Below are 16,710 nucleotides of genomic sequence, written 5' to 3' on the forward strand. Positions count from 1 at the left end.
CCTATTAAGCTCCCACAGGCTGCAAGGAAGTTCAGCCTTATTGGACAGCTGACAGTCTGCATGCATACTCAATACCAAAACACTACTCCAAAGAAAAAACATCCACCGAGTTACTGCTCTCAGACTACAAGGCAGAAGCGTCTTGCAGTACCACAACCCTGTATATTCAAGTCTCTAGTACCCTCTGCTGGCCCTGAGTATCTGTCTTGCTAATGAAGCCTGTGTCATGTTCTTCTGGGGTGTATTTTTAGTCTGAAGGTCACTCTAAGACATAGCACTAGCCCCTCCTGCACATACGACAGCTTTTCTCTTCTACAAATGCCCTGAAGCAGAACTTGTCTGAGGACACAAAGTCCCTCACTCAGCCCTCTCACACATTCGAGGCTGGCCCTGGGTGGCTGAATGCACAGAGACCTACCAGCACATTATGTCTTCAGGATGCTTACGAGATCCAGCTGTCCTTAAAACATAATCAACATTACTTAGCTAGAAATGACAAAATCTTGAGTGACAAGTGCAAGGACACAAAACAAGTACAGAAGCAGATACTGCAGGTGGAATTCAGGAGTATTGCCTCCTTGCATGAGCCAACCTGCATGACAGCTACATACCAACAGCAACAGTTCTGAGGTGTTGTCAGCCAGTGAGGTGTTACAGGCTAGTGCTTCTTTCAGTGTGAGGCTTTTCAGAAAACAGATTACCACAGAGTACTGTGCATACTGTACAGTAACCATCCACACTCTTATGTTGCAGCAATGCATGACAAACATAAAGAAGCTCCCTTTTTTGTGCATCCATGGGTGAAAGAGGGACAGCCTGCCTCACACTGAGCAATGAGGGGAAATAGTACGTGCTTCTATCTACTAGGGGCAAGAAGGTCTGTGTGTGCTTACAGACAAGTACACAAGAGTAGCTGATGTGCAGAGCAAGTGCATTCTGCTACTCTAAGGGCCCAAGCCAGAAAAGGTTCAGAGAGTCCAGGAAAGACTCCTTGCAAAGCAGGACATCCCACCTCACAGCCACCACACACAAAAGAAGTGTTTGAAGAAACTGCTATTTCTACAAAGGTGCACAGCTTTTTGCCACAGCCACTGCCCCACAATCCCCCATCCCCTCTCAGCAGTAGCAGCACTCTGCCAGGCTGACAGAAACAGGAGGCTTAGAGCCATTTTGCCTACGCATGGAACTAAAGCTTATTCACACAGTCATTTCTTATTGCAGGGTAATGTATTTGCCTACTAAGGCCCTTTGAGAGGGAGAGAAGGGGTAAGTAAATAACACTTTGGAAACACTGTGTCCTGTACGAAACACCAGGTTGTTTCCTGCAATGCTGCTCGAAGGCAGGAAAGACAGCAGCAGCCTGTGGTTAGTGACTTAATAATGTGCTTCCAGCATCACTGAGCCTAACAGAGCAGTTTGCACTAACAGGATTTATGCCTCAATGGGGAGATCAAACCCTGAGTGAAAAGTGACATTTTCCCTTTACATACGCTTGTGCTGCCCAGATGGCGGCACGGCTGTTTCCATTTTAGAGGTGAGCCTACATTGTCAGTGGCTGAGCAGAGAGGATAATACAGAAGGAGAAGAACAGACGTCCTTCCAACCAACAGTCCCGCACTGCCAACAGAGGGGGATAGGGATAAAATGCCCTCTGTCCCACCTCCCTCCAGACAGCAAAGGATCCTGGAGTACCAATGTCAGCTTTTATTTAAATGCAAATTAAAAGCTTTCGGAGTTCTGAGAAACATCAAAGTGACCCTGTGACAGTGTCCAACACAAAATGGGAACCCCACCTGCCCTGAACTGTGGTTGAAGATGGAGGCACCTGTCTGTTCTGCTTCCCAAGGAAAAGCTTCTTCCATCAGCAGAAAGCCAACCTAACAGGGCTCTCTTTCTCAGCAACCACCTGGGGGTCAGTCAGCGGCCAGCAGTGGTCCCCCTTGGATGGCTTGAGCCACCAGACAAGCGGGATAAAGAAGTTACTTGATGCGGTAGAGGACTTTACGTTGCATGCGGTGCTGGATCTCTCCACGCCGCATCATGAGCTGCAGCACCTTGTAGATGGCATGTTCTGGATATTTCTGGAAAGAGGGAGAACAGAGCAACATGAGCAGGCACAGGAAAAGCTCACACTACAGCCCAGCAAGAACCAGAAACCATCTAGAAAGCCTGGCTGTGCCCTCTCCATAGGCAGGAAACTTCATGGCATGAGCTACTCACATTCCTTTTTAGGTGAACTGTTTCAGTTCTGACTGCAGACAGTCTCACAAAGCCAATGGTTCCAGTTTCAAGGCTAAGATCTCAACCTACAGGCAAGTATTGCAGTGTACCAGAACAGCCCCCAACCCCCACACTTCTGCAGAGAACAGAGTTCCTGCCTCAGTCCCCTCACACTCTGCAGTCTCGTTACTCGCCACCTCCTATGAAGGATTTCAAAAGCAATTACTACCAAAGGATTCTCCAACCACCTTTTGGGGAATGGGCTTCACCCTGCAAAGCAGTAGCCCGTGAGTACCCGTTTTCACAGCCCACCACCCACCCTCGAGCAGGATCTCTGCACCCCAGCCCACCTGCCGCATGAAGTCCTGGACAATGCTGTGCTCTGACACCTGAGAGCCGATGGCAAAGCGGCGTTTGAGCTGCTTCTCAATGCGGGACAGCATCTCTTGGTCCTCCTGTGTTGTGAAGCCTTCTGCCCCTAGAGAGAGATGCTGTATGAGCTCTCTACACTGCTGAGGTGTCACTCTCAAAATCAGAATGCCTGTGTCCCTAACCTCCCGCCACACTTGCATGTCTCTAGCATCAGAGACCTTTAGGGAAACTAGGCAAATTCAACATCAAATATTGCAGAGCTTCAAATGCACAGCTGAACACAGTCCTAACCATCAAAGATACCCTGAAACCCTTCATACCATGCTGCCTCTGAAGGAAACACAGAGTCTTCACCCTCATAGGAAAGGGATAAGAGTATGAACAGGATGGGGAACTATCTTGTTTCCTCCACCCCCAGCACTGCACTCTGTCTTCAGGACTACAAGGAGCCAGACTGTATCCTCTTCCCTGCTATTGTGAGAGACAAACTTCCCTGCCTGGAAGATTTATGTTCATCACTGTCTAGCCCACTCAGTGAGCCACAGCCACACAGCTGCAGTAGTCCCTGTGGGAACAAGGAGCCCTTGCTGCCATGTGCACTGCTTTACCTTTGCTCAGAAAGCACTTCCAGCACACAGGACAGCAGCACCCTGTACAGAGGATGCCTTTTAACCCTCTCTGCAGCTGCCAGTACTGTCCTGAGAGGTGAGTTTGGCTCTTCTTGCTTTGTGCACCAGGATCAGCTTCATACCCCACCCTACCCTCAGCAAAAAGCATCTGAAGCATCTCCGTCTCACCTGACAGACTGCCTGACATGGCTGCATCAAGCGTGGACACCTGGAAGAGCCGCAAGGCCTCCTCAACATCCGCCTCAGTGGCAAAAGGCTGAAGCTTCATCTTGCCAAGGGATTCAGCAATGCGCACGATGGCCTCCAGTTGCCTGTGGCCGATGGAGACACAGCCTTCTTTCTACCATGGTTCTAGCAGGCCCTCTACTTCCCTCCCACATGTGACACACACACAGACACAGACACACACACACAGACACCCCTTGCTCAAGGAATCTGGTGCCCCATGGCTGCACCTCCAGTACTGTCCTACGGTACATGCAGTCCATTCACTGGTGAGGAAGGGGTAACCCCTCATCCACAGGAGGGCTCCCCTAAAAGCCAGGGCCCTGCTAACCTCCTTGGGCTAACTTAGGTGACACCCAGCAATGCACTGAACCAATTCCAACCCTTGAGGGTTTAGGTGGTGTGAGGCAGGCAGTGGTGCCCTTCCCTCTGCACGTATCCCTCAGGCATTCAGGATCTGTGTTCCCTGCGCTTCCCCAAGACAGTGCTGAGAGGGTCCTCACCGGATGGTGATAGGGATGCTGGACCGACGATCACTCTCCTGCTCGTGCTGGCGAGCGCCACTCCGCATCAGGATGTAGCGATTCTTCAGCTTCTCTGCGGCTGCTGCAGACAAGCGAGGGCCACACTTCCTGCAAAAGAGGGAAGGGAAACTTGATGAGGCACCGCTAGTGAAGATGTTCTGGACAGGCAGCAGCCCATCACTGCAATGAGATGGGCACCTCTCACTTCCTCAAGCCAAATTTTGGCACAGTTCCAGGCCACTTTCACTTCCATTTCTTCTGGACAGGAGAAAAAAGGTCACCCAAACAGAGCACTTCAAAAGTATAACTGAAATTGCTGTGTGGCTGCTGGAAACGGCCCAACAATTTTAAAAACACCTCCCACAAGAAGCGCCTATGTGGGTCAATACTGGGTCATTTCAGGTAACTCACTCCTAGGCAGACAACAGCCCAACGGTTGGTGTAGCAGCATCAGGCACACACCTAAGGCCCTCAGGGAGGACTTCTGTGTTGCTCCGTTACCTGGGCCACACACAGGTCAAGCTGTATGTGCCGTCTGCGATTCTACCATGCAACCTGGTACTGCCAAAAGTGATGCCATGGGGAGACTCCTTTTCACTTACGTCCGACAGAAGGATATGAGCTTCTTCAGCTTGTTCAGCTCAATTTCACCTTCCACAGCCTGGGTCTGCGTCAAGGCACTCACGTGTAAGGACATCACATGCTTGGCCAGTGTCTAGGAAAGCAGAGGACAGTCAGACAATATAAAAACTCCTGCCTTCAACTGCAAAATACAATCCTACAGAAAAATGGGGCAGCTTGTCTCAGCTTATCGCACAGTCTGGGCAGCAGTTTGGTGAACATAACTGTTCAAAAGCTCTGTCCCTCTGAGAACTGATGTTTGGCAGGAGGTAACAGTGCTTTAGAGGACATGGAGGGAGTCCAAGCTATGTTAGTGTTGAAGACAGGATTAAAGTCCCCCTGCAAGCTAATCTCAATGTTACATGCATTGTGCTCAGCCCAGTAGAAACAGGTTAAAGGACCCACAGGGCCAGGGTTCAAGGCATACCTTGCCCTAGTGGACAAACAAGGCAAAGCAGAGGCTTTGCTTTGCTTCTTCCTCAAGCTCTCAGTCCAGTGTTATGGCTAAACAAGCTCCCAGCTACTTGCCCTGCTGCCCTTGATCTTGTTCCTGCTAGGCTGACTGCACTGCAAGTTCCAACTGAGCCCACAAGCCCCAACTCACCATGTCTCGCTCCTCATTGTGCTCATCCTTGACAATGAAGATCATGTCAAATCGGGACAGAATGGTGGGCATAAAATCAATGTTCTCCTCGCCTTTGGTCTCATCCCAGCGCCCAAAGACAGAGTTGGCAGCTGCAAGCACTGAGCAGCGGGAATTCAATGTGGTTGTGATTCCTGCCTGCGAGGAGAAGGAGAAATGGCTGAGGTGAAGACCACATCCATGTAACACCAGGGCTAGGTAGCTATTAACCCAAAACAAAAGGTCCAAAGTGGTTTGCAAGGGCTCTTATCCTCAAGCACCTGCATTTAAATAAAGCTCTTTAAGTAGCAAACAATTGCTCTGTTAGGGTTCCACACTGGAGGGAGGTCATCACAGCAGCTGCATGAGGCTGGACCCACATGTCCATCTGGAGGAAAACTAGCTTTGACTGAGACTTGAGCTCTCAGTAACCTCATTTAAAACCTTCTGTTAAGGGCAAGGACACAAAAGTGAGACAGACTGTACCCCTGAATTTGCAATCTGAGCCAGAAACTTGGAGGCCTGGGGCTGAGATTCCACCAGGGAGGCCAGAGGGGGAAATGCCTAGCTGGACTGGGTTACTACTACTGCATAATTTTCAGAAGCAGCACAGAAAAGGAACAAAAAACATAAGGGAGCATGTCTGAGATGTAAAGGGAATCACAAAGGGGAGGATATCAGAAGATCTGATGGGATGAGGTGACCAAAGATTGGGAAGAGAATTGCCTGGGTGCATGACAGAGAGAAGGAATCTGATTGGCAACAGCAAATTTCTGCTGGTTTGAAGGTAGCACCAGCCGTTAAGAGCAATGAGCAAGGAAAAGTTGCGGCAGCTGCTCTATTAAGAGGGACTGAACAGATAAGGGGTGAGTCAGAGCAACCAGGATCATGGAGAGCTGCAATTAAAAATGTTGAACAGTGGAAATGAAGAGAAACTCTGATTTGAGGGAGACCTGGCACCAGGAAGTCAGGCAATTTCTGCAGATTTTGGTGGGGATAGGGGAGAGGAGTAGGGAAAGAGTGGAGAGCAGGGGGAAAGGAAGAAAAGGAGGCAGAAGTGACACCAGTCTGTGACACAGTAATGTGAGTGGAACTACTAAATCTACAGGAACAGAGCAGGCAGAGCAGAGGGAGCTCAGCTTCAGTCCTGTTCAGGCTGCCTGAACAAAGACAACCCGATACCCATAAACAGGGCCTACTGGTCTCAGATCACAGAAACCAGTAACTATTAAAACCACTGCCTGGAAAAGCAACTCTAAGATGTGCAACTCTGGCAAAAGACGTGTGACAGCTGGTTGCTGGGCTCTCACAGAAACTGAGAGATGTAAGTCAGACTCCTGCTGTTATTGCTCCCCTCCCACCCTGGGGCAATACACATGCTAGCAGTTCACCTTTGCAATGGAGATGGTCTGTTGTTCCATGGCCTCGTGGATGGCCACGCGGTCATCCTCCCGCATCTTGTCATCAGAGAACGGAGAGATTGGGGGGGGTAAAAAAAAACAAAAAAAAACATCATCAGTCACCTCCACTGGACTTCAGCCAAACACCGACTGATGTTGACCCCAGAGGTATCTGTCAATACTTCTGCTCATGAGCGTGGTATATAACCAGCACAGCCTTCCTCCTCTGAGCCACTCTTTGGATGCAGACTAGGACCCCAGAGCCTGGGAATTACCTTGCAGCCCCTGCAGCTCCATTTTCTTCTCCAAAAGGAAAATGAAGGTGTCTTAGGAGACACACCTCTTTCTCCTACAGCTCTGGGCTCTCCAGAGAAGAGTTCATAGCACAGTGGCTCTCTTCCCCACTCCCACACTTTGTAGCGTTGGGCTCTGCATGCCACACTGGTACCTTGTCAAACTCATCGATGCACACCACTCCCCCGTCTGCCAACACCATGGCTCCTCCCTCCATGAAGAAACTCCTTGAAGAAGGGTCTCGGATCACAGAGGCTGTCAAGCCAGCAGCACTGCTGCCTTTCCCAGAGGTGTATACCTAGCAGAATGTGGGGCAAGGAATGGGAAAGAATATGAGCTGCCATAGGATCCAAGAGCTCATCACTCCAGCTGCAGAAAAAATATCCCACTGCACTGCAAGATCTGCCTTGCTACAGCAATAACCTCATAGCACACATCTAAACCAGGCCTGCTGGATGCACAGCAAGGTTTTCGCATACTTCGAGGCACTGGACTCAGGAGTTGTGACGCAGTAGAGGGCTTGTAGACATACAAATACAGGTAATAAGTACAGAACATAGAATGATTCATTGTTTGGTGGACTGCTGCACTTGCTTTGTTTTCCCTCTGAGGAAACAAAGCAGTCAGAGGCTGAGTTTAATGGAGCTACAAGAAAACACAGCTGAAAATATAATTTCATGCCTGCGCTCTGTCTGGAGCTCCATGCCCAAGATGCAGTCAACTTCATTTGTTCTGACCAGACAGCCTCTCTGCTGATCTAGTCATAACAATAAACACCAGTCACATCTTTGGACATCTGCAAATAGCCAGGCTCATATCGTAACATCAAGCATTACCTGCTCCTCTTCCTCATCCTCTATCCTGCACACATCTCTCTTACAGGCTAGCACCAGAAACAGCAGCTCGCCCCTCTGCCAGCCAGTCTAGCTGTGCATGTATGGGCAGTTTTCTGCTGTGACCCTGGTTTGGTCCGCTGTGCTATACAGGGAGCAAAAGGAAGAAATAAGCTGCACTGTAAGCATATGCCTTATACCACCTGTAACACCTACCCCAATGGGTGAACACTTCTCTACAAACTTCAGCAGCTGGGATTTGGCCGTGCCAGGGTCGCCCAGCATCAGTAAATTGATGTCTCCTCTGCGGGTCAGCCCATCAGGGAGCCTGGAGTGACAGGGTGGGAAGAAAAGAGGGAGGAGAGATGGTGAACACTTATTCTGACAACTTATTGCTGACAAGTGGCAGACAGTTGTTAGCAATGCCACAAGACTGCACAAGGGTTCTGTGTCTTGAATGATACCCCTGTCACTACCCTATCTCCACCAGGCTGTTTCTCCTCACCTCTTGCGAGAGCCTCCAAATAAGAGACAGGCAATGGCTTTTTTGATGTCAGTGCTGCCATAGATGGAGGGTGCAATGCTCTTAGCAATCGTCTCATAGATGTTGGGCATGGCAGCGAGGCGACGAAGTTCCTCCTCTTCTTGAGGGGTCACTGAGCCAGCAAAACTGTGTCCTATACAGAGAAGAGGAGAATGAGGCACAGCAAGCAAATGAATGCTTTAAAGAAAAAGACACCCTCTGCCCCCCAAAGCCCTTCTTGCAGATTATGCCAAATGCCACCATGTCTGGAGACTGGAAATGGCAGATGTTTGCTAACCCAGCAGGCAGGCTGTTGCCTTGGAGGCTGGGTGAAGGAAGGAGCTGAGTCTACAGCAAGACTGGAAGGAAAAAAAACAAGAATCTTGGGCAAAGCAACTCAGGAGGAACCAGAGAGAGAATTACGGGCAGCACTGTGTCTTAAATACACAGCTCAATTTTAACTGTTGACTTCAGCCCAGATCCTCAGGGACAGTTCAGTGGATTCCCACTAATATCAATAGGATAAGAGTACTTAAGTACCCTGAAGAATCCAGGCTGAAACCTAATTTAATATCGTTGAGGAAAAGTCATACAGGACTCTTGAGCAAGTAGCTTGTGCCTTTTGCTATATATGCAATAGAGAAGGACCCAGGCTGTGATTTTGTAGTCCTTGTTAAGGGACTTCCGTGCTCAGCAAGCGGGCTCTTCTAACACCATGCTGTCAACACAAACCAGGCAGGAACCAAAACCAGCTTTTACCTGAGCCTTCGACATCCACCTGGATACCCACAACACGGAGGTAAGCGCTTCGGATGCCCACACCCACGTTGTCACGGCTTTTGTTCTTGCTCTGGGCAGACTTCTTGATGGAATAGATGCCCATAATAGTGACTCTGTTCCCCGGGACAACTTTGTCACACAGGTACCTAAGAAGAGGAAGGGTAAAGCAAAGGATGACAGTGAGGAAAAGGACAGCACAAGCAACACCTGTTAGCCCCTCTCTTGCCAAACCCCAGAATAATTTTGAGGCCCAGCACTCAGCAGTGGGGGCTGTCAAAAGGGGAGAGCTGGTTGGGACTAAGTCAAGAAATGTCAAGGGGGTTTCAAGCCAATTTATGGCTCTTGAACCTGCTCACTGAGGCTCCCATGTGAGACCAAAGTATCACCACCAGCAGGAAGCCATATTGTCCAGGCCTGCTGAGCAATCCTAGCCACCAGCTGCATGAGAAAGTGTGGTAAGCAGAGGCTGCCAGGAGCAACAATGTAAGATCACTCTGAGATGGAGCAACGTGTCTACAGCCTAGCCCATGTCTTTCCCAAAACAGAGAAGCAGCATCCCAGGGAGTCACTGTCACCCCTCACATCTGAGAGCTGCTTCCCAAACTACCTGGTCCCCCAGGTATGTGGCATGGCTCATGGCCACAAAAAATTTGGCTCTGGAAATCATAGGAGGAAGAGGCCAGCTATCCCCAGGCTATGGCAGCTGTTAAGATATGCTGGCCCTGCTGTGAGGTAACCATACAAGTACAGGGGCGCGTACAAATCTGGTTTTGAGCAATGCTGTGCAATGCTCCTAAGGACTGATGCAGGAAAGGCTAGAATATCCATTTCAACTCAGATAACTTCTTGTCAGGGAAGAGCTGAACCCAGCCCCAGCTGTATGAAATGTCCTGTGGGATAAGCAGGATGGGGGACTTGCTTTTACCTGTCACAGTACAGCTGCATGTGCCGGGGCATCTCCCCATGTGGCACAGCATCTGGAGACTCTTGGAGCTTCAGGACCTGGAAGTCCACGCACTTGCACTTATCTGGCATAATAAAATACGGGTCCAGCGGGCACTTCGGGCGTCCAGCCTGTTCTCTGCACAGAGACCAATCAGGGAAATTAGCTGACTGCCAAGACTCAGAAGACACCAGCTCAAAGCCCCCTTTGTATAGGCAAGAGCAGTCACACACCCCAGAGCAGCCCACTCTCCCCAACAGTACCAAGCAAGCCAGAAGAGCAGTCATACAGGCCGAACCAAAGGTTCATGTGACCCCCTATCATGTATTCAACAGCTGCCAAAAGCAGGTGTTAAGGTCAAACTATTAGAACAAGTCAAACACATAGTGACACTTCCCCTGAATACTCTTCCAGCCTCCTCCCTCTCCCCTGCTAGCTAAAAGCAAGGAGGAAGGTAATTCAGTAATTACACAGAAGGTAACAGTATAGACCTGACAGAGCATTTTTCTTTATAACTTCATGCATGAAGCAAATGTTAAGTGGTTTCTGTTGAGAAAGCAATTAGCAATGTGACAAGACTGTCATCAACCTTTTAGTCTCTCGAGACATTGGCTCTACATATCTGTCTTGCTACACTACAAGCTCTTTGAGACAAGAAGCGCCTCCACATCCTGCTGGCTTCTCAATACGTTATTACTGATGCCTGAATCCATGCAGGCAGTGACAGGGCTTTCAGGGAGGATAACATGAGAACGAAAAGTCTCATAAATGTCAGTTCCATTCAAGATAGAAGTAGAGGTGACTGCACTACAACTCTGCAGATGCACTTCTGCAGTCAAGGATCAGGAACTAGGCGCTCTACGGACTAAATACAACAATGACTCCTATACCAAAGATCTCTCAAGCTGCGTTAAAGACGAAGCACAAGAAAAAACAGCAGACATGAGATCAAACACACAATCCATCAGGATCAGTCAGCATCAGAGCACTGCAACACCTGATGCTTGTGGTTCACATAGGCATTGCAAGCTGTAAAGAGGGTTTTGCAAGTTAGTAGCAAAGTGCTATTACAGAAGTTTGTGAAAAGCAGCAATCTGAGGAGAGGCAAGTGGGAAGCAAGAAGTTTGTTTGAAAAAGATAACAATATGAAGTTAAGATAGCAACTTAAAACAATGTTATAGGACAACTAGAGGCAGAAGTGAACCTTTACGTACCTGACAACAGGCAACAGGGGAAAGCAAGGTTAGGCAGTAGCCAGCTTAGAAAGTGAAGACAAACAATCCACATAACGAGAGACTTTAGCATAGACAGACTCAGTGGAGAAAGAAGGCAAAAGCCAATGTGGAGAGAAACCTAGAAGGCGGACCTCCAGACAGCCATAGAAACTGCTTCAGTGAGCCCATGATGAGCAGAAGCCAGTGCAAAAGTCTGACAGGCAGGAGGATTTTTGTTTGTTTGTTTTGCTTTGTTTTGTTTATTAATGGAAGACATTAAAGTGCAAGAGTGAAAAGAGTGAGGGACAGGTGAGAGTTTGAGGAGGAAAAGAGGAAATCTTCTGTGTCTGCAGCAATAGGGAAGATCAGATGCTGGAAGGAATGGAAATGCAGGTCTAAAGGAAGAAGGACTACGCCTTATTTTCTGTCAGTTTTCTTTTGGAAAAGGAGTGAGGTCCTGGGCAAAGAGAGGCGTAGGAAGAGATGGGGCTTTAACAGTATGCTGAAGTGAGAATAGGAGGATTTTAGGAAGGTCTGCAGAGCTGGGGGAGCAGTTTCACAGTTTTTCAGCAGGAGCACCTGAAAATCCCAGCCTTTGAGATTGTGTGACAACTTCTGGTTGCAAGAGCTGAGATTTTTCAGAAACACCTGTGAAATCAGGTTTCACTACAGTTGAATGGGAGGTAAGCGCTTAAGAGCCAGCTATGAAAAAAAACCTCATCCTTAAATCATGTGGGACTGATTTTCAAAGGAGTATTCAATTTGCCTCAGCTCAACATTTATGTTCAACTTTCAAGCCCTCTGCATCATAAGTGAATGATTTACATGAATGTGAGAGTACACACTGTCTACACTACCGTTCATGAAAACCCTCACAGGATGCTTTGGGACAAATTACTCAAGGATTTAGTCAAGCTCTGCTAATCTTTGCCAAGAACCACTGGTCTGATCAGCGGGAAGTAGTGCTTTGAGTCCAGCCTTGCTGGGACTGGATATCCAGTAACCTGGTCTGACCTCATAGCTTACCCTGCTTTGAGCAGGAGGTTGGACTAGAGGTCCTTTCCCACCTGAGTTACCCTTTGAAGAGACAGCTGAGTTTGCCAGCAAAGGGTTCTACTAAATGGGAGAGGTTGAGCTGTTATCTAAGCAGATCCCCCCAAAAGCAGTACATATCTGCAGTGACAAAGTCAGCTGGTTCCTGGGATATCTAGCAGGGAACAACAGTGTGGAAGGAGAAAAAAAAAATCAAAAGAGAAGACAGTGGCAGCAAAGCCACAGCAAGGTTCGCTGGCACAGGCCTTGTAGTGAGAGGGAAGGGCTGAATCAAGAGGGGAGGAGAGCAGTGTCACGGTGCTGGAAGAAGAGGGCTTAGAGCAGACAGGCAAAGCAGACCAAAAGATGGGAGACCTATGGACAAAGAAGCAGGAAATCAGAGGTATTTTGCACAGCTAATCAAAATGAGATACTCGGTTGGGGATGGTTGAAGCAACAATTAGGCTAATCATTGAAACAGGTCCAGCCCCTGCAGCGCCCCACAGATACAAAGAAGTCCCCAGGTACTGCCACTCAACACAGCTTGCAACACTGGTCACACAACATCCATGACCAAGGCTATTCCCAGGTGGATGGTGCTAAAAGCTGCTGGCCAGGGATGAGGACAGGCATTAGGGAAACAGGAATGGAACAGGCTCACAGCAGTGCAGACCCTTCCACCTTGTGGGACAGGGAGCTGACTCCATGTAACATGCATGGGATGAAGGGGAAGAGACAATCTTTTGTCCCACCACCCTGGCACATTCATCCCCATTCCAGTCCTTACGTGTTGCATTTCCTGGGTAGGGCATAACCTTCCAAACCTGGGCGCACAGCAATGTTGGCGATGGTGTTACGGCAGCTTCGGCACTGGATAGCTATTTTGGTGGCTTTGGCTCTCACAGGCGTTGCCGCAATTACAATCCCAGGGATCTTCACAAGGTGGGACATCTGGTCAGACTGAAAGTGAAAAGGTGAAGGGAAGGTCAGAAAGCATGTCACTGGAAGAGTCACAAGAAACTTAACAATGCTACAAGGTGTTAAAGAAACACAGTGGTACCAGAACAGAAAAAAGCCTACACTTCTTGACAACTCCACACTCTTGCTCTACAGTAGTAGGGGAAGGTTGCATGACTAACTACTTTGCCTTCAAAGCAAGAGAGGTAAGAGGACAAAACACTACATACAGAACAACCCTAGCAGCAATAACGTCCCCAAGGCAGGAACCAATCAAAACAATCCTACACAGTCAGATTTAAGTTGCTTTGTATTCCTGTTTGTAAATTAATGAACAACCTATGTCCTGAACTAAGTAATCAAGTACCTAAAGTTCAACCAGCAATCACACCCACGCAAAAGCAAGCCCTGCCACCCACTCCTCCACACAGCAGTAGTTTCACCTCACCTTCAAACTGCGGATGTTGGCTGCATTGGCATCTGATCTCAGCATAACTTGGATGTCTTGCAGAGTTTCTTCACCTGAAGGACGAGGACGGGTGACCTCATCTGCAACTTCTTTTGCTGCTTCTTCCAACTACAAAGGGAATAACTAGGCTATTACTGACATACTACAGTGTATTGTCAGGACTGCTCTCATTGTATGACTGAATGTCAGTGCACCAGATTTCCCATGTCCTCCATCCTTACCAGATGAAGGTGTTCTGCTGGTTGCTTGTACAGATAGTCAGCAAGATCTTCATCAAAGCTGGCTAAATCTTCCATCTCCACCTCGATCCAATACTGACCCAGGTTATAGTGTCGTTTAAGTTCATCCCTGCAAGGCAGTAGGGAGTGGACGTTTGCAGAGCAGAAAGCATCAATCTTAATAAACATGTCCAGCCATCATCCCCCAATGACCTTGTGACTACCCAGGGAGCAGAGAAGGTAGGTTCTGCATGAAGTCCTTAGTTTGGAAAGTAAATTGGGAAAATTGGGAGAGCTCTAAGGGAAACCAAGGGGGTCCTGGCACATCTTTCATCCAAATACACTTTGAAACGTGACATAAGATCAGGAATGCTAGTGCTTGCAGTGATAGCGTAAGTTTAGTGCTAATTCTTCACTAGAGTCACACTACCAGATGGGCTATTCAGGAACTCCTATACAGAAAAATGTCTATTATACTTGAACTGTGATTCTAAAAAACAGGATATAATAGCACAGCAGGCAATATTCCCTTTATAAAAGCAAGGGTGCAAGAATTTCAGAGATGAAAGGTGAAAGATTTCCCTAGCCCTTGCATAACATGTCTCCATCTTCTCTCTCAATAGTCTCTCCAAGTTGCATAGGCAAAGCGATAGCCAAGGGACCTTCAGTCTCAGAGGTCATAAATGCACAGCGTTTTACCAATTTTAATACATCAGACCAGAAACTCAGGCCAGACTAAAACTCAGGACCAGAAAGCCTTAAAACTTGAAGACAGACCTTGAAATTCTGATCTAATTGCAAGTTTTGCAGTTCAGGTCCCACTAGTCCTATCTCTGCCACTGTAGACCAGACTACTGCCTACAGATTTGTGAGAATACCAGACCTCAGTTTTCCTGTAAGGTCACATGGGAACAATGACATTTCTTACCCTAACAAAGAGCTCTTTGAGGTCTACAGGAAGGAAACAAGCTAAAATATGCTATTGTATCCTTTGGGTTCACATAGCAGAAGACAGGTTAAGAGCAGGTTGGACATGCAAAGAGGAGTGAACGAGGAAGATCACAGACAGAGAAGTCAGTACAAGCCACAGCAGCACCTGTATTTGAAGGTGAAGCCTGTCCGGTCCGTGCCCACCCGGTATTGCCGCAGAAACTCCTTGAACCGTTTCTGCAGCTGGGATTTCCGAATCTGCCCTTCATCGGCCGACACATCGCCCCCAAAGCTGTCGCTGTAGTAAATACCGGGGTCGTCAAAGCCGGACATGGCAACCGCTGCTTCCCTGAAGGGGTGAGAGGACACGGTCAGCCCCCGCCCGCCTCTTCCTCCCCCCTCAAACGTCTCACGGGATCCCCACCTCCCAGCGCCCTCACTGCCGCACCACGGTCCCACAGCCCCTGCCCCATCCGTTTACCCCAGCACCCCCCAACCTGCCCCCTGCACCCCAAAGACCCCTTGTCCCACGGGATCCCTCCACGCCACGATGCCCCCCCCCGCTACGCCACGGTCCTGCAGCCCCTGTCCCACCGGTTGCGCCAATATCCCCCCAAACTGCCCCCTCCCCACAAGGTCCCCCCCCTCCCCACCTCCACGAAGGCCCCTCTGCCCCCGCCCGCGGGACGGACCTCGCCCCCCCCCCCCCCCACCTCGCCGCTCCTCGGGAACCGGCCCGCAACTTTTCGCGGCAAAAGCAGCGCGAGGCGGAAACAAAACTCCCTCCGAGCGCGCCGCCGCCGCGCGCTCCTATTGGCCCGCCCGCAGCGCACCGCCCCTGATTGGCCCCGACCGTCCTTTCCCGCCCCGCCCCCCTGAGGCCGAGGCCGAGGCCGAGGCCGCCGCCGCCGCAGCCGAGCGCCCCGCCCCGTTTAGGCCGGGCGCAGTTTGGCGCGAAAACTGGGAGAGAAAGGGAGGGGAAAGGGGGAGTAAAATGGCGGATGGGGCGAGACTATTGTAGGCGGCGCGGCGGGGAGGGCGGGCGAAACCATTGCTGCCGGGGGTGGGGGGGAGAGGGAGCGTCGGCTGCCTAGAGGCGAGCCTGGCGAGACAGGCCCCTCCGTGACATGAGTCAAACGGCCGCGTTAATGGACGCAAATAAAATAAAGCGGCGATTACCGCAAGGCTGGAGGCCAAGGTGGTGAAAACCCTGGGTTATCTGGAATTCCTGCCTCCCTAGGTGCTGGGTGCTGGCAGGCCTGAGCAGGAGGCATTCAGCTGAGGGTTGTGAAAGGACTGGCTGCTCTGCACCCTGCTTGGCACTCCAGGGGTTTGCCCTGGGGTTCATCTGCCAGGCCCCCGAAACATGGGAGGCACAGTTTACTGGGGCTATGGCTGACTCCAAAGCCCATCGAGGCCATGGCAGCCTTTCGTGTCCTTGGGCGGTGCTGGGATCACTTCTGATGACCGCAGAGCGGGGACAGCAGAGATCTGTGAGGATCAGTTAGTGTTTATACAATGTTTAATCGATGTTAATTTGCCCAGAGAGGCTGTGGAGTCTCCATCCTTGGAGATACTCAAAACCAGCTGGACACGGTCCTGGGCAACCTGCTCTAGGTGACCTCGCTTCAGCAGAGGGTTGGACCTGACGGTCTCCAGAGGTCCCTGCCAACCCCAACTATTTTGCGATTCTGACGTGATAGGTACCACAGGCCAAATGAGGAGCACTGAGCCTCAAGAGATGCCTCAGAGCGTTTTCAGAGCCCTTTCTGCGAAGACTGTATGTGCCAGATTTGGCTTTGTGCCCCCGCCTTTTTGGGGTAGCTCTTTTGGGATGGATTTGCCAGCGAGCTCTGGCATCTTGACAGGGCCATGAGGGCTAGTCCTTAGTTCGGGTGACAGAT

General features: G+C 49.8%; 1 protein-coding gene across 1 annotated transcript; it reads right to left on the reverse strand.

Annotated features, from left to right (window-relative positions):
• Positions 1-1,689: 1,689 nt before the first annotated feature.
• Positions 1,690-15,636, reverse strand: MCM5 (minichromosome maintenance complex component 5). The gene is made up of 17 exons (XM_064513169.1): positions 15,520-15,636; positions 14,973-15,155; positions 13,880-14,006; positions 13,638-13,766; positions 13,020-13,192; positions 9,969-10,124; positions 9,023-9,189; positions 8,246-8,417; positions 7,957-8,068; positions 7,062-7,205; positions 6,605-6,670; positions 5,196-5,372; positions 4,573-4,685; positions 3,950-4,078; positions 3,390-3,532; positions 2,571-2,698; positions 1,690-2,081 (listed from the first exon to the last, which is right to left on the reverse strand). Exons 2-17 carry the CDS (start codon positions 15,137-15,139, stop codon positions 1,980-1,982), a joined length of 2,205 nt encoding a protein of 734 aa, XP_064369239.1. The 5' UTR covers positions 15,140-15,155; positions 15,520-15,636; the 3' UTR covers positions 1,690-1,979.
• Positions 15,637-16,710: the final 1,074 nt, after the last annotated feature.

The sequence above is a fragment of the Dromaius novaehollandiae genome, chromosome 1 (assembly GCF_036370855.1).
Source record: "Dromaius novaehollandiae isolate bDroNov1 chromosome 1, bDroNov1.hap1, whole genome shotgun sequence".
Taxonomy (NCBI): domain Eukaryota; kingdom Metazoa; phylum Chordata; class Aves; order Casuariiformes; family Dromaiidae; genus Dromaius; species Dromaius novaehollandiae.